The sequence below is a fragment of the Lonchura striata genome, chromosome 8 (genome assembly GCF_046129695.1).
Source record: "Lonchura striata isolate bLonStr1 chromosome 8, bLonStr1.mat, whole genome shotgun sequence".
Taxonomy (NCBI): domain Eukaryota; kingdom Metazoa; phylum Chordata; class Aves; order Passeriformes; family Estrildidae; genus Lonchura; species Lonchura striata.
In genome coordinates, this window is record NC_134610.1 from 9902229 (window position 1) to 9920803 (window position 18575).

The 18575-nt window shown below is 44.2% G+C and overlaps 1 protein-coding gene across 5 annotated transcripts in view; it reads right to left on the reverse strand.

The window, feature by feature from the left end:
- KALRN (kalirin RhoGEF kinase) overlaps positions 1 to 18575 on the reverse strand; it is a 95492-nt gene that overhangs the window by 15259 nt on the left and 61658 nt on the right. For 3 of the 5 annotated variants that reach the window (XM_077784932.1, XM_077784934.1, XM_077784933.1), the window contains 2 exons: positions 16286 to 16524; positions 14213 to 15416 (listed from right to left, as the gene is read on the reverse strand). In XM_077784932.1, the coding sequence (XP_077641058.1) occupies positions 15165 to 15416; positions 16286 to 16524 (491 nt within the window). In that variant the 3' untranslated portion in view covers positions 14213 to 15164. Of the gene's footprint in view, positions 1 to 1014; positions 1187 to 1629; positions 1658 to 10426; positions 10487 to 11822; positions 11947 to 14212; positions 15417 to 16285; positions 16525 to 18575 lie in introns of those variants that run through there. The other 2 variants (XM_021526047.2, XM_021526059.2) reach the window with 1 other exon arrangement.

The following is an 18575-nucleotide window of genomic DNA, read 5'->3' on the forward strand; positions in this document are numbered from 1 at the left end:
TTTGAGTAACAAGACAATACAAGTGCTGATAGTGCACAGGGAGCCAACAGGAAGAGGACTGTGATGAAAACCAGAACCCTGTATGGAAATATCCCCCCCATCCCAAGCCCAGACAGAGGCTGAAGATAAGGCACTAGGAGATCTACTAAACAATAGCTACAGACAATTTTGGATGCTCTGGGGAAACTGCACAAGCCAATGGTCTCTGAAGGAAGCTCTTGATCAGATGTAAGGGGTTTTTTTATTAAACATGTAAAATCCCTTCTCTCTTACTATTCTTTTTTCACTTTCAGTGACTTTGTATTCCCTGGATTCATTTCAGCCTGAGCCAGAAGTGCTGAAAAGTTCAAATGAAAGATTGCCTCCTGGAGATTTCCACTGCAGTTTGGCCCAAATTTCTTATATAAGCTGCAGATGAGCATCCAGCAGCAGGCTGTTACCTGACCTGAATTCAACTCCAGATCTTTTTGAATCTTCCCAGCACTCGTTGTAAAGATAGTTTTCCTCTCTGCTAGCCAAGCCAGGAACATTATGACAAGCATCTTTCTGTCCAAGCACAGCTAGATGTAGCCTTCCCAGAGCACATCTGTGCTTTTTTAGGAACAGCTGAGGAAAGGCTCAGGAAAACTGCAACGCCACCACTGCCAGTAAGATGAGAAATCCCAGTGATAGGGGTATTGCAAGCTGGTGAGGGCTTGCTCTGCTTGATTCCCAAAGGAGATCAAGGCATCAAACTCAAGCAGAGAAGCCCCAGCAGAGGCAATACTAATGGGTTGTAAACATTCTGGCTTCTGCCTTGCAGCTGGCTCAAGAAGTCAACTTTGTGGATATACCCTATATCAGCTTGGGAAACAAATACAGCCCCAGCCTTAAAGTCTGCTCCTTTCCAGCTAACGTTCGCCACACCTAATGAGTCTTGCATCCTAATGAGTCTTGTAGCCAGGCTGGTGCCATATTTGAGGGTAACACGACCATCAGGACCAGCCATGTTGGGATCCACAGGCAGGACCTTACCAGGATGACACTGTGTAAGTGGCTGTGCTGTTGTCATTGTCAAGGATGTTTTGGTCTGGTCCTTTCCAGGTTATAGTTGGTTTGGGTCGCCCACAGACTTTGCACTGCAGCATCACTGTGTCCCCAAGCAGGCAGGTGATGTCCACTAATGGCACAAGAAACTCTGGAGCCACTGTAAAAAAAATATGGGGACACACACACAACACCTCTTTAAATCTTCAGGTGAGGATGGCTAGAGTCATACAAGGCTAAAGAATACATCATAGGATGAACTATGGGATCTGGGTCCCAAACAGCTGGGAGCCCTGGGATTATGTCATTGAAACTGCCCTCCAGTAAAATCCAGCTGTCTACAGCTCAGAGGATGAGGCAGAGGGGAGCGTTCATCCCCCAGCCCTGTGCTCTGGCAGGTGGATGAGATTTTGAGATGGCAGGTTTGGGGGGTTCAGCCTGGCCTGTGGCCCCAGGCTGTCTGAGCCCAGCAGCCAGCAAGAAGCCTGCTTTTCCTGGGGACTGAGCAGCAGAGAGCTGCCTTTGCTGCAAATGCTGCTAGGTGCAGAGTGTGCTGTGGCACCAGAGTAAATCCCAATTGCAGCATAGCTGTCCTTAACTCACCTTCTTGGATGAAATTGGGGTTGATTATCTGAAAAATACAAAGAGATACAAGCATTTATTTCCTAGGCAGTGACAAAGAGGTATCTGTTTTCACAAGGTACCATGGTGACTCTGACCAGAACTGCAGAAGTGCTGCAGTGGTAACAAGCACCTTTTAACAACCAGCAGGTGCAGCAAGCTCTAGAGATAACACACATGGGAAAGTAAATGGAAGTTGTGGTTCTTGAACCCTGAAAAAGCATCAAAGGTAACAGGCACTGCACCAAGGCTGACGAGGGTGGACATAATTCCTCTTTGTCTCTGTGCTAATGATGAAGCCATTAACTCTTCCCAGAGGTGTTTGTGCACCCCCTGTGCCTGGCTCCAGACCTGTGTCACACAGCACCTGCAGTCACCACACATCTGGGGCATGTCACCAGCACTCTGGCCACTAACCAGGTCTGGGGAAATGTCTTTTAATTTGTGCTCAGCTTCAGGAGAAAAAAGGTAAAGCACTAAACAATAAATATTTCATTTTGCCCACCGTCAAGGATCAGTCCTGCAACAATTCTTGGTCTATTAACATGAGTGAAAATTCACTCATTTCATTGGACTGCTGGAAACTTTCCACCTTGAAACTAGTAATGGATAACTAGGAGCTATTTTATCTAACTAGTTAATTGACCAAGTTAGCAAAGACTTGAAAAGCTACTGGTTATCTGTGGTCTCTATGTGCCAGTGTAACACTGGAAGCAAAGGTGAAAAAAGCAAAGACAATGCCACTGAGTTCTTATAGAATCGATCCTAACTACATTGTGGTGTACAATAGTATAGAGGTTTTAGCCTCATTAACTGTTTTAGTAATCTCATAAGGCCTTGTTATTCAAATTTAATCTAATACTTTAATGTTCAAGCCATTTTATGTTCAACCATAAACACCAATGTGGTTTATCTCACCTTAAATATTTCTGTTGCTATTTATTTCAGAGCTATTTTGGAAGATGTCAATGAGGCAGTGACCTAATTCATGGCCTGCCAAAGCTGATAGGAGGTTTTGCAGAGGCTCGGAAAACAGGCCACAAAACAGACACAATAACCCTTCAAAATAAAGTAGATACATCTTCAAGATTTGTATTTACATTTTGGCTTTATATATCGTTTTCCAAGGTCGATGGCTCAGGGTGCAATTCAAGGAAGTATTTGGGCACATTCAGGTTCATTTTGGTTGCACAGCATTTCTTTGCAGCCCCAGGCAAAGCTCTGGTAGTAGCACTGACACCTCAGGGTCTGCTTTCCCCTGCCAGCACCACAAAGCCCACAGGAACCAGGCATGTGGAAAGCACTGAGTTCCTCTGAAGGGTGCAGCTGAGCAGTGCCACCAGCACATGGACCTGCCAGCCCAGGGGTTTGGGGAGCAGCTCCAGGACTCACACACAGCCCCCTGGACCCTGCAGACAGGAAGGAATTGTGGCACAGTGGAGTACTGGGTGGAAAACACCCTCTGTCCTGTCTGTGTATGTGAAAAGAAGAGAGATGGATCTTGGTGATTAAGTTGTATCTCTCGCACAACACAGCAAAGGAAGAAAAAGCTGTTTTGTGGATAACCATTGCTTGCCACTTTCACTCAGAGACACCATCTACTTTTCAGCTGAGTAACCCCAGGCATCAGCTCATTTGCACATACATCTTCATTTTTGTGTTGTTTGGCTTAACTGAAATAGCCATTCTTCAAAGCTCTCCCCTTCCTTCCCTGCAGCATGCACTAAATTCCCTTATTATTCACTGATCTCCATCCCTGTAGGATTAGAGATCAGGAGAAAGAAACACTAGTTAACACTTTATATTAATTGTATTGCTCTAAAGGATTCATTAGAAGATGCAACTACAATGATGAATGTAATAGATATTCCTGTAAATAAATAATTCTACATTTCTAGTGACTTCCAAGGTACAATAATTTATAATAATTGCCTTACCAATTTTTTTTTCATTACCTCACCATGGGAAAACGAGAAAGAAAATTATCTCTGCAACATACTGTTGGAAGAGTCTGTGGGCAAAATTTACATTTTCTTTCCCAAAACTTCACCTGTTAATTAATCAAATGGTATCTAATAACACCCCCACAGCCACAGCACAGCTTTAGCCTGCTGTAAGCTTTGTCAAAAATAAAAGTCTGTCTGCATGAGAACATTTAAGTGATTTAATACAGCGCCTTATTAGGGAATAGGATTTCTTCTGCTTTGAAGGAGGGTGTCAAATGATGGGGTGAAAAGGGCAGAAATGGGAAAGCAAAGGTTCACATGCAGATCTGCATCCAGGGGCTGGCTCGGTGGTTCAAACATCTGCTCCCAGGCCCTGGGGCTCTGCTGCTCTCCCTGCAGGCTGGCCAGGTTCAGGGCTATGGCAGGAGGTGAGAGCCTCCATAGAGTCCTTCTAGATGAAGTGCAACACCTTTGGAGACAATTTCTTCATTTGCCAAATAGGTTTGCAATCCCCAGGGGTGGAGAAGGGGAGCTCCAGAGTGTGTCCTCACTGCCCTCAGGGGATGGGAGCTCCTGTACTGCTTCTCCATGCAGCCTCCTGGGGTGCCAGGGCTGGATTCCCTCACGGATGCACTTGCCCACTCGTTCTGCAGCAGTTTGAATGAGGATCTCACAGCCCAGCGCTCAGCTGAGCACCTGTGGCCAGAGTGGCCGTGAGCAGGGGAAGGTGGCCCAGGGTCTCATGCTGACAAGGGCAACCTGAAGAAATCCCAGCACAAACCTCCTGCACCAGTGTGGCTGCACAAACTCATGGGGATGGAGCCAACCAACACAAGAACTTCTCACTCCATCTTCAGTGTGAGTCCACACCATGCAAACACAAACCCTCAGGGGATCAAACTCAGTTTGCACTGCATGTAAGAAACACAGATGTGCTCTTTTCCCTGAAAACATAATTTTAATTGAGATAAGGTAGATTTTTTTTTTTTTAATTGGATGAAATACCTGTTGCATGGCCCAGAGCAGGTTAGAATTTCTCCCCTCTGTGGCCAGGAGAGTTTGTTTCCCATACAATGACAGCTGAAAATGGAAATGCTACCCAAAGTAACAAAAAGCAGAACATGAAATGGTCTCTGCTCAAATAACGTGGGGTCTAACACTGACCAGGCAAAGCCAGGCAGCTGGAGGGAGGGGGATGAGATAAAGGAATGGGAGGACAGGTCAGGGCTATTCAATAAAAAGCCAGAAATAGACCTTGCTTCTCCCTCTTCCAGCCTGTGCTGTTTCAGGGCTCAGACCGAGAAAGGCACATAAGGCAGGACCTGCAGGGATCTAAGTGATTTACATCTAGGTCAATTACGTGTGACTTAACAGTCAAGCTTTAGAAAAGTAGCATGGCTGCTTCTCCAGACACTCAGTATTTTGCAGCATTTTTCCTGGTCTGTTAAGCTTATATTATAAAGATAGAAAGGCATCTGCATCAGTAGCTGCAAAACTCATTTGCAAAGCAACTCTAAGTGCCCTAATTCTTAGCATAATTTTACCTCTCACTTGTGCACACATGCTTTATCTGGTGGGAGGGAGAAGCCATCCTGCCTCGCCAGTGGCCAGCCCCAAAACGCTCTGCAAACACAGCTCGGCTCCCCGAGAGGGTTCTCACCCTGGCCAGGTTTGTTTCTCCAGTGCAGGGGGGTTCTTACCCCACTTCCTTGGAGGGATTACACCCAGCCCAGACACACCAGTGCACAGAAGGGCCCAGCAGATGCCCAGATTTTTCCAGTGCCACGTTTCAATCCCATTTTAAGGGAACACATCAAAACCAGGAGTGAGAATATTATTTTTTCCCCAAAGCATAAGAAGAGTCTGCAAACAAGCCCTCTGTAACAAGGTCGGTGCTTCACCTAAACAGCAGAGGGCATGTTTACTCCAAGACAAGCAGCTGAGCATTTTGTAAACCATTTCATGGCACCTCTTGGTCACCAAATTAAAATACAATGCTGACACATTTTCTCATACTGGTAGTAGAGTCAGCAGCACCTTGCCACCTCACTCATGACCAAAACTTATGATTCTCTGGGAAAAAAAATGAAATTAATTAGAGAGAAATTAGGTGAACTCTAATTTTTAGGAAAATATCTACCACCCTTCTCTGGTTACATCAACTTTACTTTGAGACCTTCAGGGTGACAGGCTCACAGTGTCACCAGCCTCCCCTCCACCAAAAAAGAAACAAATTAACTAGAGAAATGTCTTGATAAAATGAGCAGATAAGGATTCCACCACAGATGGATAGAGGCTACCAAAGGGAAAATTTAAAATGGCATCTAATGAAGCATCCCATGATGTCAGCCTTTTGTCAGGGATGGGGGATGCCTTCTGGCACCAGCGTGGATGGGCTTAGCTGCTTTTGGGACAAATGGGGAAGGCACAAAGGATGCTGTACTGCATCTGTGCAGAGCAGAAGCCCTCTTGCCTCATGTTCTTGCTGCCTGGCCCTAATGGCTGGTGACTTCCATGGCTGAACCTGTGGGATGTCCCTGGCACTGTGCTGTAGCACCCTACACCTTCCTGCAGATGAAGTAGGTCACTTCTTGCTTTTCCAAAAGCTAATCCCCCATGTTTGTGCTGCTGGCTCAGGCTGTGTCACACCTGGTGAGCCACCTTTCTGGTCTGTCTCAGCAACCCTGGCCACTCAGGGCAGCAGGACAGTGGTCTTGCCCCTGGGGGCTACTCCAGGGAAACCCAGGGAAATTCCCAGGATTGTACTCATTCACACTGTAGTAACAGGACAGGAAAAACTTCCTTATAGTATTGTAGGAAGATTTTGCCAAGAGAGTGTTAGATCTACTCTGGAGGTGTACAGCCTCAGGCAGGGGCCGAGGGCACAAAGTACTTGGGAATTCTTGGCCTGAGCTGAATGGTGACTTGGAGCCACTGCTGTATCCACCAAAACATTACTTACTCAACCACATGGACTGTGGGGGTGCTAACACAATATTTCTTGCACAGTGCATATTTCCCAGTGCTTATCTTGGTCTAAGTGTCTCTGAGTAGTTCTTGACATGCTAAAATGTCACAACTGAAAGAAAAGCGATTAGGAAGCCCAGCGTACGTACCTTGGCAGCTGCCCAGCTCACTAATCTAACACTGGCACTTCCAGTGACTTGGCCTGGGCTTCATCTCTGCTTTGCAAAGCAGAGACACTGGAACAGACACCAGAGGCTCAGGGACAGATGTGTCACCAGCAGCACTTGTAACACTGCAGTTGGAGTTGTGCAACACGTCTGGAGCCATGTCAGAACCCTGCTCCCCCAAAGCTGGGAGGAGCTGCTGCTGGATTTAGTGAGGTTTAGCTCAGTCAGCTCTTCTGACTGCTGGAATAACATTCCTTTAGATGAGAGAGGTATCAGATGGCATCTGCACTGCTGCCTTGTGACCCCCTCAGCAATACTGCAACCCCATGAGATGTTACAACACAGAATTGTAGGACAATTAGTTGTGTCATTGTCCAGGAGCCCAGGCTTGGGTGTGGATACTGATTCACAAGGGCACACATCTTCCCAGAAGTGGAGTTGCCTGTCCCTGTGCAGTTAACTACAGACATGTGGAAGGAGAGCCTCTGATCATCCTTGAGTGCAGGTTACTCCTGTCACTCACGTGGCCCTTAAGTGCCTGCTCCTACTCTCACGTACTTAATGGGCAAGTTCATGCCTTCTGTTTTATGAAATTACAGCACAAAGCAGAAAACTAGGGGGAAAAAAATCAAACTTAATTTCCTTCTTTATGCACTTTCATTACATATTAATAAACAAAGAGGGAAAAAAACAGTCACCAAGAGATGTTATTTCTAGCCAAAGCTACAATGTATAGAAAATTCTCCAAGGCCTGTGTGAAAAAAAGCCCAGTAGTGGAATTTTAGCTCTTTTAAACAGTCACCCAGAATTTATTTCCTACTCTCACAATATATGTTTTCCACATTTCTTTCTGTCTTTGTGTTCCCTTGAAACAAAGGCAAAATGCTTCCAGAAACCTGGAATCTACCGAATGGAACTCACTGTGGTATTTCATAAATAGCAAACAAAGCCAGATCTGAAAGGCCACAGTAGCCGTGGGACTTCATGGGTACTATGACCAGCTTACTGACTTCTTGTGCAGGAAGTAGGGTGGAGATAAACTGCACCCACATTTCCCGGTAATTAATATGTCTGCTTTGCATTTAGAGACTGCCCTCTCTGTTCTAGCACTGGGTGCACGTCCTCGTGCACGATGTGAAGAGGAAGGATGTCAGGGTGACAGTGCTGTACGAGAAGCCAGGTGACTGGCCCTGTTATTACATGCCTGTAGTGATGACTCCACCTTAGTGACACAGGAAAGGCACCTCTGAGTGTTGCTGGCTGGGACAAAGCTCTTCTGTCACCACTCCCAGCATCTATAAAACCCCTCCTGAGCCTGGCCAGGTGTGAGAACAAGGAGTTCCCTCTCCTTGGGCAGTCACGTTGTCTCCAGCTGCCCTGGGAACTCATCAGTAGACATTCCACACAGAGCAGAGAAAGCAAATCCAGGTGAGATGCAGATGTTCACTGCACACACAGATTGGGCTGGAGGGGTAGCACAGCTGTTTAAGTTATCTAAGCCCAGCACACGAGGCCTAGAAGATCAATGAAGCCCTGAATCAGGCTCTGGTGTTGGAATTAGCTTGTTTTGCCTCTGATTTAATGAGAGAAGACTTTGGCCTCCCAGGCTGTAATATGGCTCATTTATTTTAACATGTTTGGAAAGGAGAACCAAAGCACTAATTATGAAGGGAAAGGGAGAGCAGTCGTAGCTCCCAGTAGGTGAATACCCCAGACCTTTACAGACCAGACTTCCACACGGCCTCTTCAGGGGCTTCACCAGCATTTTGTGAGCCTGCCTGTGCTCTGCTCCCTCCAGATGATTCATTTAGTTTATACTGACTATCAGCAATCCCTTCTCCCCAGGATTTCTTAGCCAGACCAACAAGATAACCACACTCAATCCTGGCTGCAGGTGCACTAAAACCAGCACAAAGCAAGGGCTGTGCTGCTCCTTGCAGGGCAGTGTGACCTTAGTAAGTCACCCCCACAATTGTTCTCTTATTTTCTCTTCCTCTGCTGATTTAAATATTTATTTGGCCACAGAGAGTTTTGCCAGAAGCAAACTTGAGCTTTCCAAGCCATGAGGAATACTGTGGCTTCTGAAACTGCAGTGCAGTGGCACTGTCACCTCCAGTAAGTGACCTGGGAGATGCAGGATGGGGCTTTCTGAGTGTAAATAGTCACACAGAAGGCACACAGTTGCTCCCCCATCTGCAGACTGATACCATAGCTGAGACTTCACACTGGTGTCTTCTGGTTTAAATAGAAAGGCTTTTTTTTCTCCTGAACTTCAAAACAGTTTTTTACCATGGTAAAAAACCAAATCAAGCCATCAGAAAGACTAGAAATGCTGACAAGGCAAGGATTCAGATACCTCCTACTGGAAATTCTAAACCATCTGTTTTTCCTCCTGTTGAACAAAGTCAAAACACAGAAATCCTCTACAAAAGAACAGTGATTTTCACCCAGCTCTGCACAATCACCCTAAGTCTCAGCCACCTGTTGCTCCACAGGACAACTTTCAGTATAGGAAAATTACACAGACTTATGTGTAATAATGGGCACTGCCTTATAACAAATACATACACTTCCAGATATTACCTGTGACTGGCAAAACACTCTTTGAAAATGTAAACACACTCCTGAGAATAATGCAGCTTTAGAAGTGAGGACCATTCAATCTCCAGGATGTCAGCTGGGTCAAAAGCTTTCCTTTTGTACACATCCCAACACAATTAAAATAAAAGCGAGCTTTCAGGTTAACTGCACCTCAATACACTTCTCCCTCTTTTTATTTTCCCTTCAGGAGGAAGATCAGCTTTCTTCTGGAGGATATTTATAGTGCAGCCTGGCTGACAGCATCCAGGAGATCTGCTAGGACACAGATATCTCTATTCTCCAGCGACCTGTCCTGCCATCACCATGAAATCACCATCTCTCTGAACCATGTCCTTGCCTGTTTCAGCAGGAACTTCTTTCAGCCTTGGAAAAATGTACAGAAATGCTTTGTGTGGTCACTATAAACAGGAGGAAAAAACCCAAGGATTCTGCTAGATCTTAATTGAGGAGAATCAGACACATAGCTCTTCATGATTTTAAGCTCTCTAGGCTTTCTCAACAAGGCACTCCAGTAGAACTGGTGGTTTCACAATGGAAAAACAGTGGCATAATGTGGCATAATTTGGGTCCATTGATCTGCATTAGCCTTCCCTGAGATACAAGTACATTCACACAACTGGTTTTACCATTCTCCTTCACTACCTTGACAGAAATGCAATTCCCACACTGCTAAGGGAAAAGGGAAATGTCTGTTCTGATTTTCTGTGGTACAACAATATTTGGCTGGCCGCTCAAGTGTGTATTGCCAGGGCAAAGGGTGTTTTTAATATAGAAAGACGCTACATTTATCAGCAGCTGACACACTTGCATTACTGTTGGAATGAGGTCACAGGTGGGAAGCAGAGACTGAGGGTGGCTACGTGAGCCTCCAGCTCAGTAGGAGCTTGTTTCTGAGCTCCCTCCACTGCTCCCACTACAAAAGAAGGCCAAACTCAAGTTCAAGGCTTGCAAAACCAGAATTGACACTTTTTGTGACTCACACTAAATTGGCACACACATCTGTGAGCAATACAGACCCACCAACTCCCCGTGCAGCAAAGGCATTTCAAAATTGACACAATTTTGGGAAAAAATAATCACAAGGATGATTGTCTCTACCTCCATACTAGTATTGGGGTCAAGGTCATCACACTCTGATTCCTCTGAGCTGTTTGTCTCCTTGTTTGGCAGCATGAAGAGGAAGAAAGAGAACAAGAGATTAGAAAAGAGATTGGTTAGTCAGGGCAGAGCAGTGCAGTTGTGAGCAGCATGGAAATGGTAACAGTAGGGAAAATGCTCCTAAAACACATACAAAAAACAAACTGACAACAAAACAAAGGAAGCAAAGGCAAAGACATGCTTTTGCCAGAGAAGCAGCAGTGATTCTGCAATTCATTCAGGTAGTGAAAACGAGGAGGAAGCAAGAGGAGGAAGAACTGTGCCACCATGCTGGAGCAGCCGGTTCCCTCGGACCCAGTCCTTCCTCATCCGGAGGGTGCGAGGGTGCCCGGGATGCAGTGTCAGGGTTCCTCCCTTTGCACATGCCAGGGCTATTGCACCGGGCTTGTAAGACAGAAAGCCTCTGCAAAGGAAAACACTTCATCATGGACTCTCCTGGAGAGGGGTGGATCCAAAGGACATGCTCAAGTGCTTTCCTGAATCAAGGCTGGGCTTTGGTTGTGTCAAAATCACAACAAGTGTTTGCTTGCCTCTGTTGGGAGGGAAAGCCCCAGATTAGTCCTGAGCAGGCCTCATGGTCGGTTTATAGGGGCAGATCCTTTGAGTTGGAGCACAGTAGTCAGGCACCCAGAGCAGAAGATGAAGCTTAACCCCACAGTTCTCAAACTTTTCCATACTGGGAGATCTCAGAGAAAGAGAGAGAGACGCAGACACACAGACACACACAGACACACACACACGAGACCTTCTCCTGGCAAGACAGAGTCAGCATCTCTGCCCTGTCTGATAACATGGAAAGAAAAAGGTCATTGAGACCATCTCCCTAGACCAAAAACCTTAAGAATCCCCAGGCTGGGAACCCCTTATCTCAACATCTGATGAAATATTGACCTAAAGAAAACTCATCAGCAAGGCCACTGGTTCACCCAGTGGCTTTCTCACTGCTGCAGCTGCTCTGATGAAGAGGCAGACCAGGCTACATCAGAGGTCAGTAAATCACTATCTGTCCCAATTTTAAGTTATCTAACCATGTATATAGTTGGGTTTCTTAATGAGGATTACTTACTTGTATGTGGGATGCCAGGAAAAAGAAAACAAAAAACAAAGACTGCGTTTTATCTTGCATGCAAAAATCCTGCTAAAATGGATACTACAAAAAAGGACAAAAAAAAAGATAACTGAAGTTGAAGGAAAAAAGCCAAACCAAAACAACAAAAAAACCAAAACTCAAACTCAAAATTGCCACCCCCTCCCTCTCTCAGGAGAGGATGCTACAGGGGGTGGAAAGGATGTGAGGCAGGAGAGCAGCACAGAGCTTTCAGATGGCCTTACTCACTTTAACAGAGACTTTGTTCCCCAGAATATCCTTGGATTTACGTGGCCCATTGGCTTCATTTTTGCCACTGCTCTCCTTTTCCGCCCGCTTTCTCATGCGCAGGGTATGCCATGAACATGACTTCCTGTTGTACCAAAAAAACGCAGCAATCAAATGGCAAATCATAGCAGGAAGAAAGGTTTTGGAAAGGGGAACCAGCATCCACATTTGCAATTACTGCATTTCCCTAGAAGGTGAAAGCCACTGGCAGGCAATATGCCAGTCTCAATCTCAGCAATGAGAGCTGAAGTTAAAACCCAAACCAAAGAGTTCTGCAAAGCCGATGTTGTGCCACACTTGCTGTTTAAATGCATGGAGCAGGAAAAAAATGTCCATGATGGAAGCACAGGCAACTCAAACTTGGTCATCTGGTTTCAGGGACTTTGTCTTGCATTGCCACAAATATAAATTTATTTTAATTTTTCTACATTTAAAAGACCAACTTGGTCCTTAGTCTCATTGGTTGAAAGTAGTGTAACAAATATGTAAGAATGGTCCTAATAGATTAATCAGTATAATAAACTGAAAAAAATTAAGAAATTCAAGTTGTTGCTCACTACATGTTGCTCAGAACACAAACAGCTCAATAAATATGAGCTGCATTATTAATTTTCCAAGAGATAAGTAATTTCCTAGAATGACAAGCTTTACTGTGTCTCTCAAGACCAAGAATTTCCCACTTGACTTTGCCAATCCAGTTAAAGAGGACATCAGTCAGCCATGGGTTCTTGCTAGCATTGCAGCAGGCACCATTTCCAGTAAATTTTTCACCCTTTATTACTGTTCCTGTGACCTAATTCTTGGAAAAAAATAAAAAAAGACCAATATGAACCTTTTTAAGAGCAATGCTGTGTTGACAAGAGAAATGCATATCAAAGCAGACATAAGAAAAAATCAAAATAGTTCTTGATAGGGGTTTCATTTGGTTAAAATAGTGGACAGGTTGGGGGGGAATTTGGGGAAGGGTATGTTGTCCAAAGCATAAAGCTCTCAGAACAGCAGTGTGATGAGCTGGGATCTAGGTTCAAAGCATCTGCCCACCTTTAAGTCATGCAAATTTGATTTGCATGTTTAAGCCCAATGTTTGGCACATGTCACGTCTACAGTACCTTGATACATTTTACAAAGGAAGTTGTATGAAATCCAGGGATCACCTGTGATGCCAATAAAACGCAGTATGTTAGCAGGGTAGGACCCAAAGGATGCCCCACACAGCCGACGCTCCCCGATCAACGCTGCGTCTGCCTCCTGCACGCTTCCTGCTGCTACCTCAGCCCCTGACGGCAGCTGTACAGCAGCTCAGTTAAAGAACAAGCAAGCCCTGCCACAGCCACAGGACTCAACGGGGTCATGACAACTGTTTTTGCAGCCAGGATTAGGGTGTGCACTAGCTCAGCCTGCATGGGCAGCTGTGTCTGAGCACGGGGGGCACCAGAGCACCCTGCACAGCTCAGACAGGCACTGAGTGCTGACTGGGATTTCGGCGTTTCTGGACAAGGTTCAAATGTGAACTGCACAGCAGGGGAAGTACCCAACACTTCAGGACTGTTATGTTTTCCTTTAGGATCTATAAGAAGCAAGAACGTGGCAGATGGGGCTCCCTGATCTATATAATGAACATAGGTGAATAATTCATGGTGCCAGCACTACTGGATAGACCATATCTTTTGTGTACAGTATTTGTAACAGAAGAAACAGTTTTATTATTTAAACTCAGTAGTCACTGTGGTCTGGCAGACCAGACAGGGTTGAAGATAGCACAGCTCCAGGTTGTTTTTTACTCATAGGACTGCTATTATTCAAGCATCTTTTTGTTTTCAGGGTTGTTTTAGCTGTTTGAATCCGAAAAAATAATTTAGGACTTTAAATCTCACTGCAGTGAGAAAGAAAGAAGTGAAATTCATATATTGTTACACCTTCCTGGCCACAATTCATCTGCCTACAGAATTTGATGCAGAATTTTACTGTACAGCTGCCACGAAATCAGTCTTCACCAGGAGTCTGGTACTGTGGATGATTCTAAGGGCATGTCGTTGCAAATTGTGGCTAGAGAGGAACCCGGGAATTGCTGTGGCAGATGTGCAAGAGATGTGCCAAGCAATTCCTTTGGCTTAACATGCAATTCCAGGTAGCATTCATTACTGACTGACAGGTAAAGTCAGCATTTCTCTTAACTGAAATGGCAGCAGAGATCAAGTTATTATTTTTAGTGAATCTGTCACTAAGTCTTTCTTCATGTTCAATTCTGAACCTCGAGGTATTTATGTAAGGTAACACAATTTGTAGCATACATCATGCATTACCATCTAGTCATTTTAGATGTTAAAAGAAATCAACAAGTATTACTGAAATGAGGGTTGTACCTTCTGTATTTAATACCAAAAAACCACTTCCTTGCATTAGTCATTTCAGACTGACAAATTTCTAAAAATCAGAAAAGAAAAATATATATCCACACATTTGTTAAATAAGCAACAAAATATTATAAACAAAATTAAAATCAAAACAAAACAAAATCAAACAAAAAAAAGGGTCAAACTAATTATTTTACCTCATTAAAACATGCTCATAGTGAAAATTTATTTTACATATTTAAAATAGTACATTTAAAATTAGTTACATTACAGGTACAATGATGAACATTGCGACTATTCATTATATTGCACAACCTGACTTCATCAATGTGAGTTTGTTTCTTTTTTTTTTAAATAGTGCAAAATACTTTTTACAGGAATGTACTTGGATGGGGGTCTTGCAAACCAAAAAATATATTACAAAAGTTACTGCAAACAGAAAAAAACCCAAAACAAATTAAAAAAAAAAAAAAAAAAAAGAAGATACAAGCTGTACAAGGAAATTGCCATAGACAACAAAATCTCTCCTCCTTGAGAAGCAAACCTCAGTCCAACACAGAGCCTGGATTTTTGTGTTTGTTTGTTTTTTTATCTAGATGCTGTTATAACCAATATATAGATTAGTAACTTAATACAACATAAATATAAGTCCAGTCCAAGCAGGTCCATATTGGTGTAAAATGGTGTCACGTAAAGCATATCTTTAACCGTCTATGGTTTTATTTCTCTCCAAAGTATAAACAAAATCCAACAAAATGAAAATAAGCAAAACCCGAGCTATCCACCATGGCTGCCCGACGCTGCGGATTGACCACTCAGCTTGTTCCAATGGCACTGTAGATAAAAATCAGCAGGATTTCCCTACCATTTGGGTTTGTTTATTTTTATTCATTTATTTTATTTTCCTCAAAAAATCCACATAGTGCTCCCAGTGAAGCCAACAGGGCACTTACTTGATGCTTCCATCGCTATTATCTGTAGTGGATTTAGGGAGGGGAGCCAAGATACTGCCAGGGATCCATCCTTCAGCAGCTGGAGAGTGGTCGTTTGCAGGCTGGTACACCAGGAACATGTTCTGCTGGTTGATAGCAAGGATCTGAACCACCTCTCCTTGATTCACACAGATCTCATCCTCCTTCAGTGCATAGTAATCTTTAATCACCACCATGGAAGAGGTCCCATTGCACCCTCCCAAATCAGTCTGCAAACGGACACAACACAAACCGGTGAGCGGCCAGCACGGAGGAACCTGCCCTTTCTGGCAGCAGTCCCACTACTTCATGTCCAGCCTAACCAGACCAGGGAAAAGGACACAAAACACTTGGGAGTTCACACTGGCAGAAAAGAATTTTAAAGATCTAAAAGGTGGCAGTAATCTAATACAAACCAGTCTCCTATTTCACATCAGACTTCAAAGCTGCTAAGGACTGTGTCCCTGGGTGCTCTCGTTTGCGGGGTGTCACAGATGAATGGTCTGTGCTGAGCCAAACGGGGAGAAAGACAAATGAAGCTGAGTGAATACTCACAGTTAAACATAGGTCACATGGAAAGTGGCTTTGGTCAACCTCAGACAGCAGCAGGGTCCAAACACGGTTGGTGGCCACTGACTCTTTGGTGATTTGTGTGCAGTGCACACGTACCCGAATTATACCTTTAGCTGGCACCTTGTGAGCTGTTATGTGGGAAAAGGTCTAAGCTCTTCCCTACCACAGACTTTTTCACAAATGGGTGCTTAATGGCTATCAGAGAAGCCTGAATATTACTTCTACCAGTACTGCTAATGGATATCTAGTTCACCAGATCTGCAGATCTGCAAGCACAGTGCCCTGAAAAACATCGAGATCAGTGCTTAAGGGTCAGGCTCTGTCTCTGTTTCCCAGATGAAGTGTCATCCACGTGGATGCCAGGGCTTTTGCATGGGCTGTTTAATCCCAAATCACATGTTACCCCATTGCTTCAGTGTGTTGATTCCTGTTGACCTGGTTAGCTGCTAAAGAAGATAACATCATGGATCACCTGTGATACAAGAAATGGCCTGTGAGATCATGTTTTATTAGATGAGCTCAGTACCTTGCTTTGTTCATACTTGTCTCCGGGCTGTGAGTGCTCATACCCTGTGCTGCCATTGGAGGTAGATATCTTCAGGGGTGGGAGAGATGGGTTACGGCTTGTAGCCTTCAAAGGCTTCTCAGACCCTACTGGAATAGAAGAATGGGGCCTGGTGTTGGGCTGAGGGCCCCTGCCGGGCTGGGGCCGCAGCACCGCCGAGCTGTTCTCCTTGCGCTGGTACTCGATGGGCGACTGCAGCGCTGCAAGAGAGGACAAGAGTCAGCCACGTGCTCCCAACAGCCTTGCCAGGGGCTGCAGAAGTGTTCCATCAGGTGGGATGTTCACACAGAACAGACTCATACGCTGCAAAACAAACAGGAACAGGAGATGCCACCCATGGAAGCACATGGCGTTTTCATGGCTAGACAGAACACAAGCACTTCACACTGTGCTTGAACTGAACACAGCACTCCATGCTGATGTGAAGAACAGCTTCTCTAACCTACACAGTGAGTAGGCTAAAATGTTTGCCATTTACAGCATACATAATTGCATTAATTTTCTTTGAAGTCGCACAAATTAATCACATCCTGTAGTCAAAATAAATGAAAGCCTGACTAAGAGGTGCACAGCACATTTGCAGTGAATTTTGCTAACATCAGAAAACACAGATCAAGACCTTTAAGTCTCATTTGCATATTCCCAAGAAAGTGTGACTATTAAATACTCTTCAGATGTGATGCACTGCAACTTGGCTCTCAATGTGCTTTCTACATTAACTGCTTCAGTTCAAGGAAACTGCTGGAACTGGCCAGCAAGTGTGGAAGTATAGATAGCCCCAAGACATTCATCCCAGTAGTCCAAACCTCTCCAGAAAACACCCAACAGGCAACACTAAACAGCTTCATAAGCCATAAAAAATAAAGTCTGTTTCTGAGAGTAGATTTTATACTAATGGAGAGAACTTGCACTGGGAAATAGAAAGAAAAAAATCCAGATCATAAAGAAATAAATAATTTGTTATGTTTGGAGGAGAAGGGATCAAGGCTGGGACTCACAGTGAGCATATTTGCTGGGCTAAGACTACCAGCCCCAGACCTATGGGCTTGGTTTTTTGCATGTCATGTGGCTTTAACAGATGATTTATAGTCAGTTAATACTGTGTACATGCATCAGACTAAACCTACTGGAATGCAGAGAGACTAGTCTAGCAAGAGGCAGACAGAGGACATAATGTCACAGCATCAGCCCCACCAGGGAACCACAACAGAAGGAATGTCTTTCCCAACAAAATGAAAAGGAAAAAAAACCAGAAGAGCTCAGCACCATATAGCACACTCTCTAGCATTTCCCTTCCAGAGAAAGGCAGGACAACTCAAGAAATCATTTCATACTGAATAACAAATGACTGGACAAAAAATAAAATCAAGGAGGATGCTAGATCACCATTTTTCTTCAAAAGGACATGGATACAGATCTGTAGCAATCTGAAAGATTACTTGTCTCTAAAACCTAACCCTTGTCACAAAAGCAGATTGTATTTATGCTACAATGACTGCCAGTTTCACTTGCTTACCTCAGCTGCAGCTGAAAATGATTTGGTCCTGCTGCAGACCAGCCACAGAGGGCAAGGAAGGCTGGGGAGAACTTTGACAATGATTTTGACAGTGACATTTTTCTCCTGTATACAGTAAATAAGGCTGCAAGGCAGTTAGCAGTAAGATCTCAATGGATATTTCTTAATCTATCTTGAAACAATCTACTGTACTCAGTACTTTTAAAGGGTATTTAGTTGAGTGTCCATTTCTGACTACTAATTCCACCATGAACTATCACAGTGATGCCTGGCTTCTAGACTCCTGTTAAACATCTGTCAGTATTCTTAGAAGCTTCTGGCAAAAGTAAGTATCCATCTACTTGCATGTTCTCTCTTTCTCTCTCAAATTTCCCCCACAAAACATGATTAAAAGAAGGTACAAATGAATGGCATTTTCCTTATAAAACATGTTTAGCAGTGACAGACTTTTGTTACAGCTTGCTTCCTAAAGGCAAGTTACAACAGCCCACCATTTTACGCACAGCCTGTTTCTCAAGTTTAGCAGCTTTTACTTTTCCATGGAAAAATATAAAAACCTTGAATATTACACTTTTACTTCAATGAAGTTTGGATGCAAATCCCACGCTTTGTACATAGCCCCTACTCTTTAGGTCTTCCCTGGTGAAGAGAGAAAATCAGAGACAGCTTGGGCAAGAACTCAAGGGGAATATTTTGTTATTAAGTTTGCACAGCATTGGCTCAGTGTGGATTTAA